The 16,398-nt window shown below is 45.4% G+C and overlaps 1 protein-coding gene across 1 annotated transcript; it reads left to right on the forward strand.

Moving 5' to 3' along the window:
• The first annotated feature begins 234 nt into the window (after positions 1–234).
• On the forward strand, positions 235–7,843 carry krt18a.1 (keratin 18a, tandem duplicate 1). Its single transcript, XM_006629363.3, has 7 exons — positions 235–749; positions 4,265–4,347; positions 4,874–5,030; positions 5,210–5,374; positions 5,861–5,986; positions 6,242–6,462; positions 7,061–7,843. The coding sequence occupies exons 1-7, from the start codon at positions 336–338 to the stop codon at positions 7,173–7,175; spliced, it is 1,281 nt and encodes a 426-aa protein (XP_006629426.1). The 5' UTR covers positions 235–335; the 3' UTR covers positions 7,176–7,843.
• The last annotated feature ends 8,555 nt before the right edge of the window (positions 7,844–16,398 follow it).

Here is a 16,398-nt window from a genome sequence, read left to right on the forward strand (position 1 = left end):
CTAAGCGGATTTGGAGGCTCTTTTGTCCAGCAGGGCGGAGAGGCTCTTGTTTCTGGTCCTGGCTCTCCTTCACTCCCTCTCATACTCCCTTACTTACTGGCCACTTTTTTGTGAGGTTAATTTCACAATCTCCCTTCTCCCTTCAGGGCTGGATAGGAGAGCAGGAGGGAGGGAAGGGGTGGTGCTAAGCCTGCCTTGGAGGTGGAGATTTGAGCGCTGAGTATAAGGCAGGCAGCTTAGAAAGCCCCTGCTCTGTGTCCCTGTGCCTCAGCTACTCCAGGTCACTCTCCTGTGTTTCTTTCTCTCTGCCAGCCAAGACTCCCCCTTCTCTCGCCATGAGTTTCAGCTCCAGCTCCTACTCCATGCGGCCGGCCGGCTCCATCCGCACCACGCAGATGATGGTCAAGCGCTCGGTGCCCCTCAGCAGCTCCGCCAGCGTCTACGGGGGCGCCGGGGGCCGGGGGTCTCGCATCTCCCTGGGGGGCTCCTCGGGATTCGGCGGGGGGTTCCAGAGCGGGGGCTCCTTCTCCTCCTCGGTGTCGATGAGCGGCTCCGGGGTGATCACCAACGAGAAGGAGACCATGCAGCATCTGAACGACCGCCTGGCCTCCTACCTGGAGACGGTCAGGAACCTGGAGCAGGCCAACAGCAAGCTGGAGCTGCAGATCCGGGAGGCCCTGGAGAAGAGGGGGCCTGCCGCCCGCGACTACAGCAACTACGACAACATCCTGGATGACCTGCGCAAGAAGGTGGGTGGGCGCCGCGGTGTGGGGGGCGGGGAGTGGGGTGAGGATGCTGTGCGGGGTTGGAACGGAGGTGGGCTCTCAGGGTTCACACAAGCAAGGTGAGCTCTCCCTTAACCTGCTCTGACTCCTCCACTCCACACTGATCCAGGGGCTGCAATCTAACCAACCACCACCTGATCATTTATCTTGAAATCTACCCTGTTGTGCTTTTGCACGTGAAAATAAAAGAGAATGTATCGGTGTATTAGTGCATTGTATCTCAAGAAGATCAAAGCAGAAAATCACATGACCAAGGTTTAGCTACATAAAAAATCTGGACAGGAAGAGAACCGGTAAGTCTTCAGCCTCCCTTAAGAATAGGAAGTCTTGAATCTACAGAGAAGGTCCAAATCTGAAAGATTCACTGTCTCATTATTTCAGGGCCAGTGTCCCCTCTGTCCTCTTGAAACGAAAAGAGTCAGGCCACAAACAATTCTGCTTTTGTCTTCATGTGCTTTATAGATCCTTGAGCTGCAGCATGTCTAGACTCTGCAGATTGTTCTGCAAATTTTTAAAATTTGTCAATTTTAAAAAGAACTGTTATCCTGAGAGACAGTCATGAGGTAGACAGAGCCTAGTTGGTGGTTAATTCATTGGAACAAAAAAAAAGAGTGTTTTTGCACTGTTTTATCTCTGCTGTAAACTCGGTGAATCTGGATACAGTGAGAGAACAATAAAGCCTTTAAAAGCGGATAAAGTTTCAAAGTGCAGGAAGTGCAGGTCTGCGTGTTTGAAAGTAAACAATGGTTTTAAGTAGAGGTGATGATTAACAGTCAATACCCCCCTCCCCACAAATTATTGTGTTTTCACACTTGGGTGGGTCCAGTGCTGTAGAAGGGGGAAACTTATATTACAGTGTATTCGCACCGCAATATATTTTCAAAGACAAACATCATCAATCATTTGAATTTATACTCACAATTACTTTTCCTAAGGAAGGTTCAGGGGTTTACTTTGCAATTAGGGCTCCACAGTTGGTTGGTTCACTTGCAAATGTACAGTCTCCCAACAGACAGATCACAAGATAAAATATGTGATAATAGCACGTCCACATACCTAACAGTCATTTTGAATGACATTTATGGAGATTAAATATCTTTATTATTAAAGCTTGCGTAATCCTGCCAGACTTGAGCTCACACTTTCAGTTCATGTGCAAGTCTGTAGGACTGGGAAAAGTGAACTTAGCTTCCAGTATCTTTTTTAGAGCATTCTGGTGGGTTAATAACTAACTGGAGCAGGCTTGCGGACCACTTAAGATTCCTTTTTGGTGTTAGCCTTTGTAAGGCACTGTGTACGATACCATCTAAAATATAGCTAGTTAAAAATATAACCTAAGGATATGTAAAAGAAAATTTAGGAGGCTGGCATTTTGCTCTCTCTCTCTTTGCATATTCACTCTTGTCTTTTTTTACCTTTGCAGTTGGTTTATGTAGAGACCGTACAGTATAACACTGGCCTTTTGGCTGGGCTGTGAAGAAAGCTCATTAATGTTTAACTTTGCAGTTTTGCCATCAGAGGCCAACTGTGAAAGAAGGGGCCAGCGGTCAGCAGAAAGGAGCTCACTTTACCTGCCTGCAGCCCACAGGGAGCATCTGGGAGCTCAAGCTGTAGTATTGGTCTCATCTGACTGGCTTGAATCTGGCCCTGTTGGGTACATGTTAAAGTGTGACACATCTTCCACCTGACTCTGTACCTCACACCTGTGGCCTCTCTCTCCTGTAGATGTACAGAGCCTTGTAGTAGTGTCCATCCCAGCTCCGACAATAACTGGGAAGGCTGGATTTCATAAAAACAATACACAGGCGCAGAATCCCTCATGTAATTTGAGCAATGCATTCCATGAGCTGGGACCAGGAAGCTCAGTGACTAAAAGAGACCTGGCTCACTGCAATCTAGGCACACCTTAGACCAATATCAGTGACCTGTGAACCACAATCCAAACAAACAATCCTTCTCCAGGACTGGGAGCCCTGTTAAAGTCTTAAATGGAGGATGACTTGGCTCACTGAGACTCACTCCTTTTGTCTCAGATCTGTCTCTGTTACATACAAACTACCACACAAATGTACTGACAGCACAAGTTAACACACATATCGCCAACACTAACCTACTACTGCTCAGATCTTGTTGGCTTCGCCCATGAAGTATACATAGTGTCACTCTTCTGCTCTAGCATTCAGTGATTCATATAAGATTTACTGAAGTCCGGGAGCACGGAGTCCTGGATTGTCCATAGGGATTTGCATTCACTAAAAGGGGTTTGATTTTTAAAAATCATAAGACTAAGCAAACTATTCAGTTCAGCTGTTTACAACCCAGAATATTCCATCACACTGCATGACTTCACTGCAGGGCCATGCTATATGTGCAGTGATGCTGAAGAAGACAAGCGTTCAAACCTTCTCAGCTACTGTATATTGAGTCTTTGAGCAAGCGCCAGGGACTGACGTCCACTGAGAGGGAAAAATGCCAGCAGTATCCCGGAGGAATGCTTTAGATTTTTTTTTTGACTAAACTTGGTAGTTGTGAATTCTGCTGTTGCTGGGGAGCGTTCAGTCAAGTAACTCGAAAGAATGCTTTGAAAGCGCAGTATTTTGGCCAGGGCACTGTTCCCCTTATCACACCCCAAATGCAAAACAAATGTCTCTGTGAATCTCTGCAGGATTCAAATGAGCGGGTGTGCAGTTTGGTATCATTAGTCACACCAAGCCATGTTGAGAGCTGCTGCACTGTAGCCATATAAGCATACAGTCTATACAATTGTGTAAAATAGCATACAGGTGCACACAGGAGCACACAGAGCTGGAATATTTTTTTCCAGGTTTTAATGCTGTAGCCCGAGATCGTGGATGTTCACTATAGTATGAGTCAATTAACTTACTCTGGAGGTGGAGATGCGATGACTTTTCAAAAGAAAATTTGATGTGACTGAGAAAATTCCTCAAGTGTGCCAATACTTTAATCCAATCTCTACAAAGTCAGGTGTATTGTGACCTATTGCTTATGGAATGTGTTTCATTGTGCGGGACATTTCTTTCCTTATCTCTTAAAGTTTTGCTTTTGTTCTGCATGAATTAACTTTTCACATGCTTTGACTACATAGGCATTTATTTCGGCTCCTGATTGCTTTGCCTGCTCAGAACTAAGAGAGGTTTTCTTACAAAGAAACAATAATTAAAAAATAAAAGGCCTTTTCTGCCATTTTCTCTCAGCTTTTACACTTGCAAACACAAGAACAGCTGGCAAACGAGAGGAGGTTCAGATACCAGTTAATTGATCCAAGCATCTCATTCAGCTGTTTGTGTGGCTATTATTGTGTGGCTTCAATAATATAGCCGGGTAGCTTGTTCCACACTCCTACCACCCTTTGGGTAAAGTCATACTTCCTGTTCTTGGTTTTAATTGCACTTCCACATGTACTCTGAGATTAGGTATAAATATCTCAAAGTAACCTTCCTCTTCCTCTTTCCCGTCAGGTGTTTGACATGACTGTGGACAATGCCCGTCTCGTGCTCCAGATTGACAATGCCCGGCTGGCTGCTGACGACTTCAGAGTCAAGTACGTTCTTCTGTCCCCTTTACTGATGCCTAGCAAAGAGGAGGGAGGGTAACTAAGAGAAAGGGAATGTTCAAGATCATGCAAAATGTGGCAGAAAACCAACATGCATAAAATATTACTACACTGTTCAGGGCATGCAAAAACAAAAAACTGCTTTGTTAAGTCTTCTCTCTCCAACACCACACCATGAACAGATGTAAACAACACAACTACAAAACACAACTACAGCTGGACACTTAGTCTTGTACATCACATACTGTAGGGCCTGATGGAGTCACTTTTATATTTCAGTGCTTGGTAGTTTAAAGTGGCCCTAGCATCCTTTGAAATGAAAGGCAGAATAAAAAAGCAAATAATTCATTCTGTCCAAAAAGACATCGTTTTTTATTTATTTTTTAGATGTAAGGAGTTCAGTGGGATTAGCAGAAGATGTCCTGAGGACTCAAGTCAAGGCACTCTGGTTTAGGAGATTCAGCTTGTGCCCCCTGTATGTTACTGACCTGGCTGTGTGTGTGTGCACCTGCAGGTTCGAATCAGAGCTGGCCATCCGTCAGTCAGTAGAGGCCGACATCGCCGGACTGAGGAAGGTCATCGATGACACCAACATCGGCCGCATGAACCTGGAGAGTGAGATCGAGGCCCTGAAGGAGGAGCTTGTCCACCTCAAGAAGAACCATGACAACGTAAGGCGGCACCAGCTGAGAGGGACAATATCAGCAGTGTTGGCAATAGCTGCTTCTAGTCTAGTCTAGTCTGCTGTTCCTTATTATGGATGCCCAGACTGTTCATAGATCTATTTCTAGGGAAAGATTTCTACCTGAATGACTGTGGTCTGCCTCTGACCCTTGCCTTCCCTTTGCAGGATGTGCTGGAGTTGCGCAACCAGGTCTCCCAGTCTGGGGTGCAGGTGGATGTGGACGCTCCCAAGGGGCAGGACCTGGCGCAGATCATGGCCGAGATGAGGGCCAAGTACGAGAAGATGGCACAGAAGAACCAGGAGGAGCTCAAGGCGTGGCACGAAACTCAGGTACCAAGGGTCTCTTTTTCTCAGATCACTTTGTAATTTCTCATACCTGGGCGGAGGCAAGAGTACCTGGCTCACACACCTCCATCCTCTTTCCCTTCAGTCCAATTATAAGACATTCGTATAGTATAATTGTCCTTTTATTTGGAGCCTGGGATAATGGCTGGAGGCCTGTCATGTCTGTCTGAAGCTTAGAGACTCAAAGTCCTCATCAGACAGTTCGTGAGGAGAACTGCTTCCTAGTTATTTTCATCCAGTTCATTTGAATTCTTGTTTTAGTTTAGTACTGATTAAAGTCCCATTTGTAACTTCACTTACAGAGCTTTGAGGTGGACCTCAGCATTAACAGACACTCTACACAAACATGCAAACTGTCTTCTGTCCTGCATAGATGAGCCCGAATCTTGGATTCCATCACAAAATTCAAATCCAGCCACTGTCCTTGCGTCTGATGCCCTAGGGGTGTGTCTCTTTCCCTCCCGCTCCCAGATCACAGAAGTGCAGGTGCAGATGAGCCAGAACACAGAGGCCCTGCAGGGCGCCCGCACAGAGGTCACCGAGCTGCGCAGACAGTACCAGGCCCTGGAGATCGAGCTGGAGTCTCAGAGAAGCCTGGTAAGGACTTCCCTCCTGCCACCCTTGATGGAGGCATCAGTAATCACATGTGCAACGTGAAGCCTCCATGTTCGCCAACCTGCAGAGGGCTCACGTCTCCGGGGGTCATGGTCTTCATCAGCTCTTCAGGCTGATCTGACAAGGACAAGTTCATCTTGACAAGTTTAGCCAGAGCTCGCTTTCCTGCAGGTTTGAATAGCAGTTAAAACTTTGACAAGACGTGCTCATGTGCTCTGTTGCCTCCGGTCTCTGCAGAAGGCTTCCCTGGAGGGGACACTCCGCGACACCGAGCTGCGCTACAACATGGAGATGGAGAAGTACAACACCATCATCATGCAGCTGGAGGGGGAGCTGGGCCAGCTGCGCAATAACATTCAGCAGCAGGCACAGGAGTACGAGGCCCTGCTCAACATCAAGATGAAGCTGGAGGCCGAGATCGCAACCTACAGGCGCCTGCTGGACGGCGGAGACTTCAGGTAAGGGAGCCGCGCTCGCCTCTCCTGATCAGAGGTCTGGAACTTGTCTCTCGTTGGTCAGTAGGAGCTGTCCAACAAGGGGTGTTTCGCCTGGTTATTTTGAGCGCTTTACACTTTTGCTTTCACATTGTTTAATCACGATTTCTCTGAGGCACTTCTGCTCTGCGCATTGGGGATGCCATTAGTAGCAGAAAACAAGAATCCTGACGTGGTGTGGTTGTACCACACAGCGCTTCTGTAAAACTGGTGCAGAGGATGGTGTGATCATGGCCTAGTGCTGTAAGGCAGAGTGAAAATCGTGGTAAAACCCAAGATAGACTTGTAGAGAAGGAAAAGGAAAACCATGGTAAAGGTGTGGAACCAATCACATTTGTACAAGTAAAATAACCAGCACCATCGCCACCCGTGAAAAGCGAATTTTGGGTTTTTAAAACGGCACAGGTCAGAAAGTGAATCGGGCAAAAGACTGACCATATTCATAACACCTGGTTATGGGGGACAGCAGCCAAGTGCTTGGGCCGTGCGTCGCTCGGATGCATGATCTTTGGATGTTGCCCATCCCGTAATAACTGTCCCGTGCTCGTCTTCCTCTGTGCAGGCTCCAGGACGCACTCGAAGACCAAAAGACCATCAAAACCAAAGTGACCGTGACGCAGATGGTGGATGGGAAGGTGGTGTCGCAGAGCTCCGACACCAAGGAGATCAAGTCATGAGCCCCCAGATCATGTCCCCCCATCCCTGTTGCACAGTGGTCAGCATCCCTGATCCCAGAGAGCCACACTTCTGCAGAATTGATTGTGCTGATCAAGTGATCAGTAAGCAGAGATTTACTAGAGAATACTAGCTCTTAGTATACAAGTCTAGATAATGGAACAAGTCATAGGTTTATTCCATGCTGAAAAAAAGAAGAAAGAGAACACAACGTTTCAGCCGTGGAGCCTTCTTCAGGTGTGGACCTGGTGTAGGCACCTGAAGAAGGCTCCACGGCCGAAACGTTGTGTTCTCTTTCTTCTTTTTTTCAGCATGAAATAAACCTTTTACTTGTTCCTTTGTAGCCTACGCATGCTGACGCAGCTACCCACCTGAACTACTAAAGTCTAGATAATGTCTCAGTGAAGCCATTTTGAGCTCTGCAGTAAAAACACAGAAGACAATGTGGTTCTCTTGGACCAGGGTTAATTAATGCCTCTCCGCTAGCCCGTGTCGTACCCTCATCTCCTGAAACAAGAACCCTCTTTCTTGTGCCCCACTGGGAACCCTCCTTTCCCCACCCCACACCCTCTATCCCCCTCCCCTCTGTCCCACTAATCCTCGGGAGAGGAAGAAGAAGGTGCTGTTCACTTGCTGTATGGATTCCCAATAAACTTCTTTTCTCTATAAAGTCTGGCTCCTGTGTTTTCTGCTGCCCTGGTCCTTGTGATGTATAGTTTGAACTGTGGTTCTCCTGCACAGCTCGTGCAGAAGCATGGAGAGCTGGGGGGCACCGGAATGTTTCCGAGCTCCGCCCCCCTGCTAGCAAGGCTGTGGAGTGATACGGCCGCAAGGGGGGACCCCACGCCCCACTTTGGGGCCCATGTTTCCGCTGCTCTGTTGTGCTGCAATTCAGTCAGAATGTAGGAAATCAAAAGTGAAGTGAATAAGGTAAACAAACATCATGGCCAAAGTAGATGCTCCTGTTGATTTATACTGATTGTGTCATTAATGCAAGTGATGCTTTTCTTATTTACTTTGAGGTTTACTATCAAGTCTATAGGATAGGTTTGTCTCCTAGAGGGAAAGATTTGTAAAAGTGCACAGCGGGGCCAAGAGTGACTAACAGGATGCTTAAAGAGTGTGGGGTGGTTAAGCAGGCTGTTCTCATCCCAGCATCAATTTCTGTAAGACAGACAGGTTTTGAGCTGTGATGCTCTTGATGATTTGTCCTATCATGCCAAAAACTTATGAGATCATTTATTAGCGCTGGGACACTTGGACTGGGGAAGGACTTATGAGGGATTTCTGTGTTTTTTTTACCATGCCCACACCATTCTGGGATATGTCATCCAGTAATTTTTAATGTTTTACCTCATTGACCCAATACATGGGATAAACTCCTGTTGTCAGATCCCAGTGGGTCTCGCATTTAATTTTACAAGATGACAAGTCTGAAGAAGAATTGCAGTGAGGTAATATCAAAAGGATATGTTTGCCAAATATCCCTTGCTCGATATGTATGAAGATGGATTACAACGGCTCAAGAGCACCAAGTCCCATGAAAGGCAACAGCTTCTTATTAACTGGTGCCTATTGAGCTCAAAAGGTCTCAGAAGGCCAGTTCTTAACTAGCTTTAAAACCACCAAACCAAATAAGGAGACCAGTTTCTCAGCTAAGCTCCTTTTAGTCAGATAGCATGGAGTGTTCCCTCTAAGTACTGAACAAGTAAACTCTTAAGAACATCTTATCATAATTCATTTTCTGTCACAGCTTGTGCAGTGCATGATGATATGTGTTGGTTCTAAATTAATGGAGTCTGTAACAAACGTTCAGGAGGGATGACGACAATCAAGTTCAATCAGACTCAGGCTGTCAGTAATTAGCAATCATCCTGACATCATTTCTTCTCCTAAACACTATAAATACCATACGTGATCCCCATCGCTCCCACACCCCACCACCACCTCTGCAGCTGCACCTTGGTCACCCCTCTCTCTGCATGAGACCTGTGGCCAGGAGGTTAGAAACTTCTCCAAAATGTCCAAATTGCTAGGAAATTCTTTCAGCAGGATAGTTGAGATCAGAATATAGTTCTTGATTTTCTTCTCCTTCTTGTTTGTTTTAACTTTATTCTTGTGGCCCTTTTTCTGAGTTTCACCACCCATTCTCCTTTTTTTTCTAGAGTGCTTGTATACTCTGTGCCATTGCACCATAAAAGCCACTATATCAAATAAAAGTTAATTGATTCAATCTATAATGATAGGGCTCATTCATTCCTGACCTAAAGTGTTCTTTTAAAGGGTGAAGTTACATTTCAGCAGGGGTGGGAGTCTGGTTTGTGGTCTGAAGCAAAATCATTTGAAACCTGCAATTTCTAAATGATCTAAAGTATACTGTAGATTAAACACCATGAATCCTATCTTTTCTCTCTCTGCTTCATATCCACGTGTTTTCATTTACCTTTCCCAATCTAGACTAGAAGAGTCTACCTCTCCTGCCCTGGAATTAATCTGAAGATGACTCAACGCCCAGCTGTTGTGCATTAGGTACCATGAAAGTACATGTTTTTCTACATCAGAGTCTCCCTAACACCGGATAGCAGGCATTCTTCAGGCAGGTGGTGCAGGACTTTAAAAGAGATCATGGCAGATCCAGATTCAGTACAGCCAGACTTCAAAGTCATTTAAGTGTGTGCGCCAGCACTCCTGTTGTGTCGATCTATATCTGCAAATGTGGGTAAAATAACCATTCCATAGTGTTAGGGTTGACAGGCTTGGTGTTTTCATTCCATTAACAAAGTACTGTTTTTTGAAAGGGTTTCTATTTACATGGCATGGTAATTTATGGATCCTGATCTTAAAATAATGTGTCGCATGCTGCTGGGGACATGCTGAGAGTTATCATTTCCCCCGACATATCCCACAGTGGGGTCAACTGGGTCATTTGTCTTTGTTGCCACCAAGATTATTTCATTTCATTTACTGTTTGACAGCTGGTTTTTCCTCTGTTCCACTACTATATCGATCCCATCACAGCTGGACATGACTCGCCTAACCCCAGCTCAGCTCAGCTTGTCTCAGCACAGCTCAGTCCTACCTACCTTAGCATAGAACAGTATAGCACAGCAAGGCTTCCCTTAACTTGCAATCCTGTCTCTCATGCAGAATACACTCAGCGTTAGACTCTGTTCCCATGTGGAGGAGCAGCAACTGTGAATGTGGGGAAATTTATGTAGACTGCCATGGTTCTAGAAATTGTTTTATCTTTCAGCCATTTGATCCTATACTGTACACTGTTTGGAATCACTGGTGTGCTGGTAAAATATCTTTAACACTTTGTCGCCACTGGATAAAGAGTCAATTTCTGCCTGGTATGATGTCCTCTTAAACATTTTGTAATATCTCTAGAAGTTTATATAATAGAAGCTTGGTTTATGGTTTAAAATAAAGCTAAACATTTGATCAGTACAGTAATGGCTTCTGTTAGAAAGAGATTGCTTGATCTTTAATGGGTATGAGGCAGGGAATACTAGCATTTACAACAGCAATAGTGATCTTCATAACCTCTTCGAGTGAGAGTTATGTGGAGTGCCAGACCTGTCCTTGTTTCAGCTGGTTGTCAGCCTGCAGTGGAGAGGCGAATGGCGTGGGCAGTGCGGACCCCTTTCTCAGACATGTCTGTCCCACCTGCATGTTTAGCCCCAGGGAGCTGTCGGGTTAAAGGTGGAGCTGGTGGTGTTTCTGGTTCTCCAGGGGCACAGGCGGGACCTCTGATGTCTCTCTCCTGACCTCTGGCCAGGGCCAGGACAGATGCTGCAGGAATTCCTCTCACTGACACCTGGCTTTCATCTTCACCAGAGAGCTGTGGAGAAACCTTCACACAGGCACCGCTGAGATCATAAAACAATTACCCTCACACCTCTTCTGAGAAAGAAACAATAAATGCTGAGCTGTAAAATGTCATGTGAACATTATCTGAAGTAACTGAAGGCATTGTAACCCATCCATGCCTTCAATTTTGTATCTATCCTGTTTTTGATCAGTTAAGTGTGACTTAAGAACTCCTTAAATGTGACTCTAAAGTGTGTAAAGTGCAGCTAGCTTTTCAAATAGGCCCTGCCAAATAGGCCATGATATATGTTTCTTACATAATGTTACAGTTCAAGTTAATACCTAACATGATATTTTCAGTTTAAGCAATATGCAAATATTTATTGAGCAATGCTTATTCATTGCTAGGGGTAGACAATAGCTAACATCCACAATGAAGGTGATTGATGATGTTGATATTGATGCAGGTTTAAAGAATGAGTCAGAACTTTGCATAAAAACTATTTTAATTTGCAGTAAAACAAATTAAAGAAGGAGAAATTAGGTATTTAGCTGTATAGGATCTCTTGGCGTCAGTGCTTTGCAGTGAGGTCGTGTTTCAATGCATGCAGAATGAGAGAGACGTCCCATATGAGAAAAACTTGTCTGAGTGGACCAATTTCTTTTTCCTTTTTCTAAAACAAAGTATAATCCCAATTTTTTTTTGTGAGTTACATAGCCAATGATTTTGATATCTTTGATATCAAGAATGAAGGCACACAGATGGACCCCCCTGACCTGCCCTGACTCAAAGTTCAGCTCCGACTGGAGCAGCGGTGCGAACTGTGCTGACATCATCACCACCCTGCAGGTCCGTGGGTAATGTCTGGAGTGTCCGTTACTCTGGGAGACAAGAGAACCTTGGGTAACTAATCCCTGGATGACTGTTCACCCCCACTTGGGGAACCCCACTCACCCACATGGCAGCACCTGGGGAGTTTTTTTTTTTTTAATTTTTCTTTATTAGCCCTGTACAATTTCTTAAATTAGGAATTCGTCTTTTCGCATACCCCAGCTTTTCTCCAGGGAGACAGACACAGACAGGGAGAGAAGCTTGGGGTCAGAGTGCAGGGTCAGCCATTTTTACGGCGCCCTATCCGTGTATCTCATGGAGAGGAAGTTTGGGTATGTGAAAAGACCCCCCACCCCCCTCAGTCCTCAAGTTTTCATGGGAGGGATGACACCCCCTCTCCGTGAAATCAATTGTTCAAAATTGGGATGTCTGTGTATAGGAGGCACAATCTGTTAAAACAACCAAAGCGTCTTTTCCACCTGAAGTCAGCTTCCATTCCGTGCCCTCTGACCTTGTGAGAAGACAGGCTGATGATTGTATAAACATTTTGTGTCCCGTTCCACCGTGTTAAAGTGCCAGACAAATCCTGCCCTTGCAGGAGTGTCCAGTGCGACTCCAGCACTTGAGTTCATGGCTCTTACACTCCCTTCATCACTTGTCTTGGTTACATTGTGAGCAGTGCAGATTTCAACACAATCAACACTGGAGAAGCTGGTAGTGGCAGCAGCTACAAACAGAACCAGGATGAGGAAATTAGGGACAGCATGAATTTTGATCAGCCCTTATTGATTCTTAAGCCTAAATAATGCTCAGTACAAACTAACATGACTTTGGGTGTTTGCGTAACCCCAGTGCATCTGAGAAGCAGCTGCAGCTGGAAGGATTTCCACTGTTGCCTTCTGTCACAAAGCCTTGACTTCTGCAGCAACCACAACAAAGAGAACTCTCTAGAATCCAAGAGAACAATCGGGTGCTGTTTAAAGTACTGTAGTTCTCATACCTACAGACTGCCGTCTGCATTTCACTTTCATATTTGACCTGCATTGTACTCCAAATTATTGTGCTCTTCCCTTCAAAGTACACTCACTGCTGTACATTCTGAAATTATTGCACCTGTCTGGCTTTGAAATGCTTTACTACCTGTTCTTACTGCGGCTCTTGGAAGTCACCTGGATGAAAGGTGGTGGCTAATCTGGTTTCCCCTTAAACTGTGGGTCCTCTTTGGTTGAGCATTTGGACACAGTGGCAAACAGAACACAGGTACTGCAGGGTGTGGCAGTGCTGGAAGATTGGAATTGTGATTGCCTTCGCTAGTTGTGCAATAAGGGCGGTGAGAGAAGCCGATGTTGTCACATTCCATAGCATTGCTAGCATTTCCTTCAGCTCTTCCTTAATTTGTTTGGTTGATCCTGAGTGTCAGTTCAGTAATTATGTAAGCGAAGTTCCACATGGAATGTCAGCACTATATTTGGAAACCAGTAAACATGGATTGAACAAATCTGTGACTACTGCATCAAAGACTATAAGGCAAGCTGAAGTCTTTCTTGTTCAAAAGGCATAGCAAAACGAGCAATTAAATAAAATAGAAGAGCTGAATCTCATGGGCACAAACTGAAAGCAAGCTGAGTGAGGGTGTAAGATTTCTCAGGTGTACCCAAAACACGATACTTCTCTGTCAGCAAAATTCCAGCCTGCCTTAATGGACCGCGATGACAGTATGATAAGCAGAAAATTGACATTGATAGCTCCAGCACTTTGCATTTCAGCAGATTTTAGAGTTCAGCCATTTCATACCAGCAAGGTTTTGTAGATCAGATACAAACCAATACCTGCAGTCTTTGGGTTCAAAGTTCTTACAACAGTGTGAAAGTTGAATTCATGTATTTTTGTCCTGGGAGATTTGCTAAGGTAGAAAGCATGCTATGTTGCTATTATTGCTGTTATTGTGACTAGAGCAGTGACCAGGACATTTGGAGTTATTGATTAGTTGCCAGGAAATATCTGTTTGCCCCTCTTTGCAAGTGCTGTCTTTTATCATGGTGATTGCAGTGAAGCTTCCTAGACTGTCCAGCCTATTGCATTGATTTAGACACAGGTGATGGCTGGGGTAGCATTTAGTCTGCATGTCTTAACAAATCTGACGCTTCTCAATGCTAATTGATGAGTGGGAATGTCAAAGCAGTGATGAACAATCCATTTGTGTTTCAGTTCAGTGTGTTCAGCCTGATTGTGTGTATATCAGTTTCATAAGGGCAAAACTGTTTGCCAAGTTTGCCAAGCACTCAAAACATTTTTTGGTTATCAATTTGTTTTGTAGACTGACAGTGCACAATGAATATTTTTAACCCAAAGTGTATTCCATAACTGCAAATAATTTAAGATACAAGGTTAACTAGCTGCATAATAACCCTGGATCTCAAGGACTGGATTTAGGAAATGCAGTATCATGTGAAGTATTTTTAAATTGCATTTATCTGACTGACACCCCAAAGCAACTTATATTTTCACCCACTGATAGAGCTACAGCTGTAAAAATTGAGGAAATTCGGTGAAGCACCTTGCTCAAGGGCACAACAGTAGTGTCTCCCCTGGGATTCAAAGCCACAACCTTGCAGTCATGAGTACACAGCCCTGGCTGCTGCTCCACATGACACAAGCCGGAGTGGGAGAGCAGAGAGATGGGATTGAACAGCAGTCAGCTGCTGGATGCTAAAGAGGGGTAAAAATAGCTTTAGGATATTTAAAAAATAAGTGACCGCCCTGAAATATCATTGACATCTTTATTATAAAGCACCCATCTGGCAGACAGCATTGCTCTTCAGAAATACTGCAGTACGTCTTTATTTAGTTAGAATGTCCTTGAAATCCTCAGACAAGCCTGAGATATGCAGTGTCTAAAATCAGCGCAAGAGCCACTTTTTACTCCCATTAAAGGAAACTGCCTTTTATGTTGACTTAAAATATTTTAGCATTATGGTAGCTTCTGCAATGTTGTGTTTTTGTCTGTCTGTCTAAAACAGGGTTTCTGTCAAAAGAAACAGCTGTATAGGAGTGAATTACTCATCCAAATACTGGCGGTGGGATACCATGGTAAAACTGGAGTAAAGTATAGCTTTGTCTCTGTGGTAGTATGAAAAAGCACCGAGAGAGATAGTATGAGCTTTTCACTTAATCTTAACATATTCCGCAATGCAGGAAATCACTTTCAAGGCAATATTATCAAAGGAGGTCCTGGGAATTGTTGGTTGTTTGGGCTGTGAGGCTCTTCAGAAAGAAAAACATGTTTCCCAGTTTCTTTTTTTTTTAAGTTATGATCCTCTGGGGGATATGAACACGAAAGAATGCAGCAGAATGTTTTTCTTTCCCAAAACAGGGACACTGATCTGCAGCCCGTGATGAGATCAAGATAGCAGACAGCGAGATAACAAGACAGCAGGGGTATACAAGACCCAGGAGAGGTGTGTGCGCTGTGGGTTAGCATGGTCTGGCTTTCTTCTGTTCGCTGCTGGGGGCTGTGCCCGCGGGGCAGGGGGCGAAGGGGGTGTCTGAGGTGGGAAGTGCCCCCAGTCTTGCCTATTTGTGTTCGTGTATGTCGCGAACTCTGAGGCCCCCTGGTTTTCTCAGAGACCATAGGGGAGCACAGGACAGGGATGCGGATTCCTGGTTGCTGCAGTCACTGTTTGGTGCCAATGGGGTCAACCAGCCCAGGAAATTACTAAGAAAATCAGTAAATAAATTCACACCCATCCCCCAGAAACGCCCTCAAGACTGGAGTGGTCACAAGCAAAGATATTCCAGCTTTTCCATTGCAGGAGTTTTGATATAGCCAGCATTTCACTTGTCTGCCTCTTTCAGGTACTGGGTTCAGGATATGGCTGCACCTAAAAACAAACTGTATATCCAACTGTAATAGAAGGCCCTGATTGAGCACAGTATGAGGTTTTGACCAGAGGCCACTCTGACAGTATGCTGAGCAGAATTGCGTCGGCAGGACTGTCCAGACATGGCGGTCTCTGCCCAGCCAGTGTATGGGGCTCCACAGTCCAGGGAACACCGTTCTGAAGCTCGCTGGGTAATGATTCACTGTGGAAGCCTGAGGGCGCTGGTTCTTGTCCAGCCTGGGCTCCCTGCTGACTGAGGCTGGCGGAGATACACAAGACTGCCCAGGCGTGGGCGAGGACGTCGGGCTGGGAATTCTCTGTTGGGAGCCCGTGGGTGTGGATTTCCGTGGGACCCCCCTGTTGTGAGGGGGAGTCCAGGCGCGGGACAGCGGTGGAATTTCAGATTTGTGAGCTGAAGGGTGTTCAGAGAAGTCCTCTGTTCCCAGTTGTGGCAAGCCCCTCCTTCAAGGTCGAGGTCTCCTGCCATCCTCTGGCGTTCCAGTTAGAGAGGGAGGTCTTGCTGCAAAGCCGGAACGTGTTCGTCTGACAGTAAATGTCTCAGCTCTTTTCTTCTCAGGCTGGTCCATGCCTGGGCAGGAGGTTCTTGACCAGCTGTGGCTGGTTGTGTGAATTACGTTTGTGTTGTGTTTTTCACTTTAAAAAACCTAAACAAACACACTCCTTACATCACCCATTCCT

The sequence above is a fragment of the Lepisosteus oculatus genome, chromosome 1 (genome assembly GCF_040954835.1).
Source record: "Lepisosteus oculatus isolate fLepOcu1 chromosome 1, fLepOcu1.hap2, whole genome shotgun sequence".
In the NCBI taxonomy this organism is placed as follows: Eukaryota; Metazoa; Chordata; class Actinopteri; order Semionotiformes; family Lepisosteidae; genus Lepisosteus; species Lepisosteus oculatus.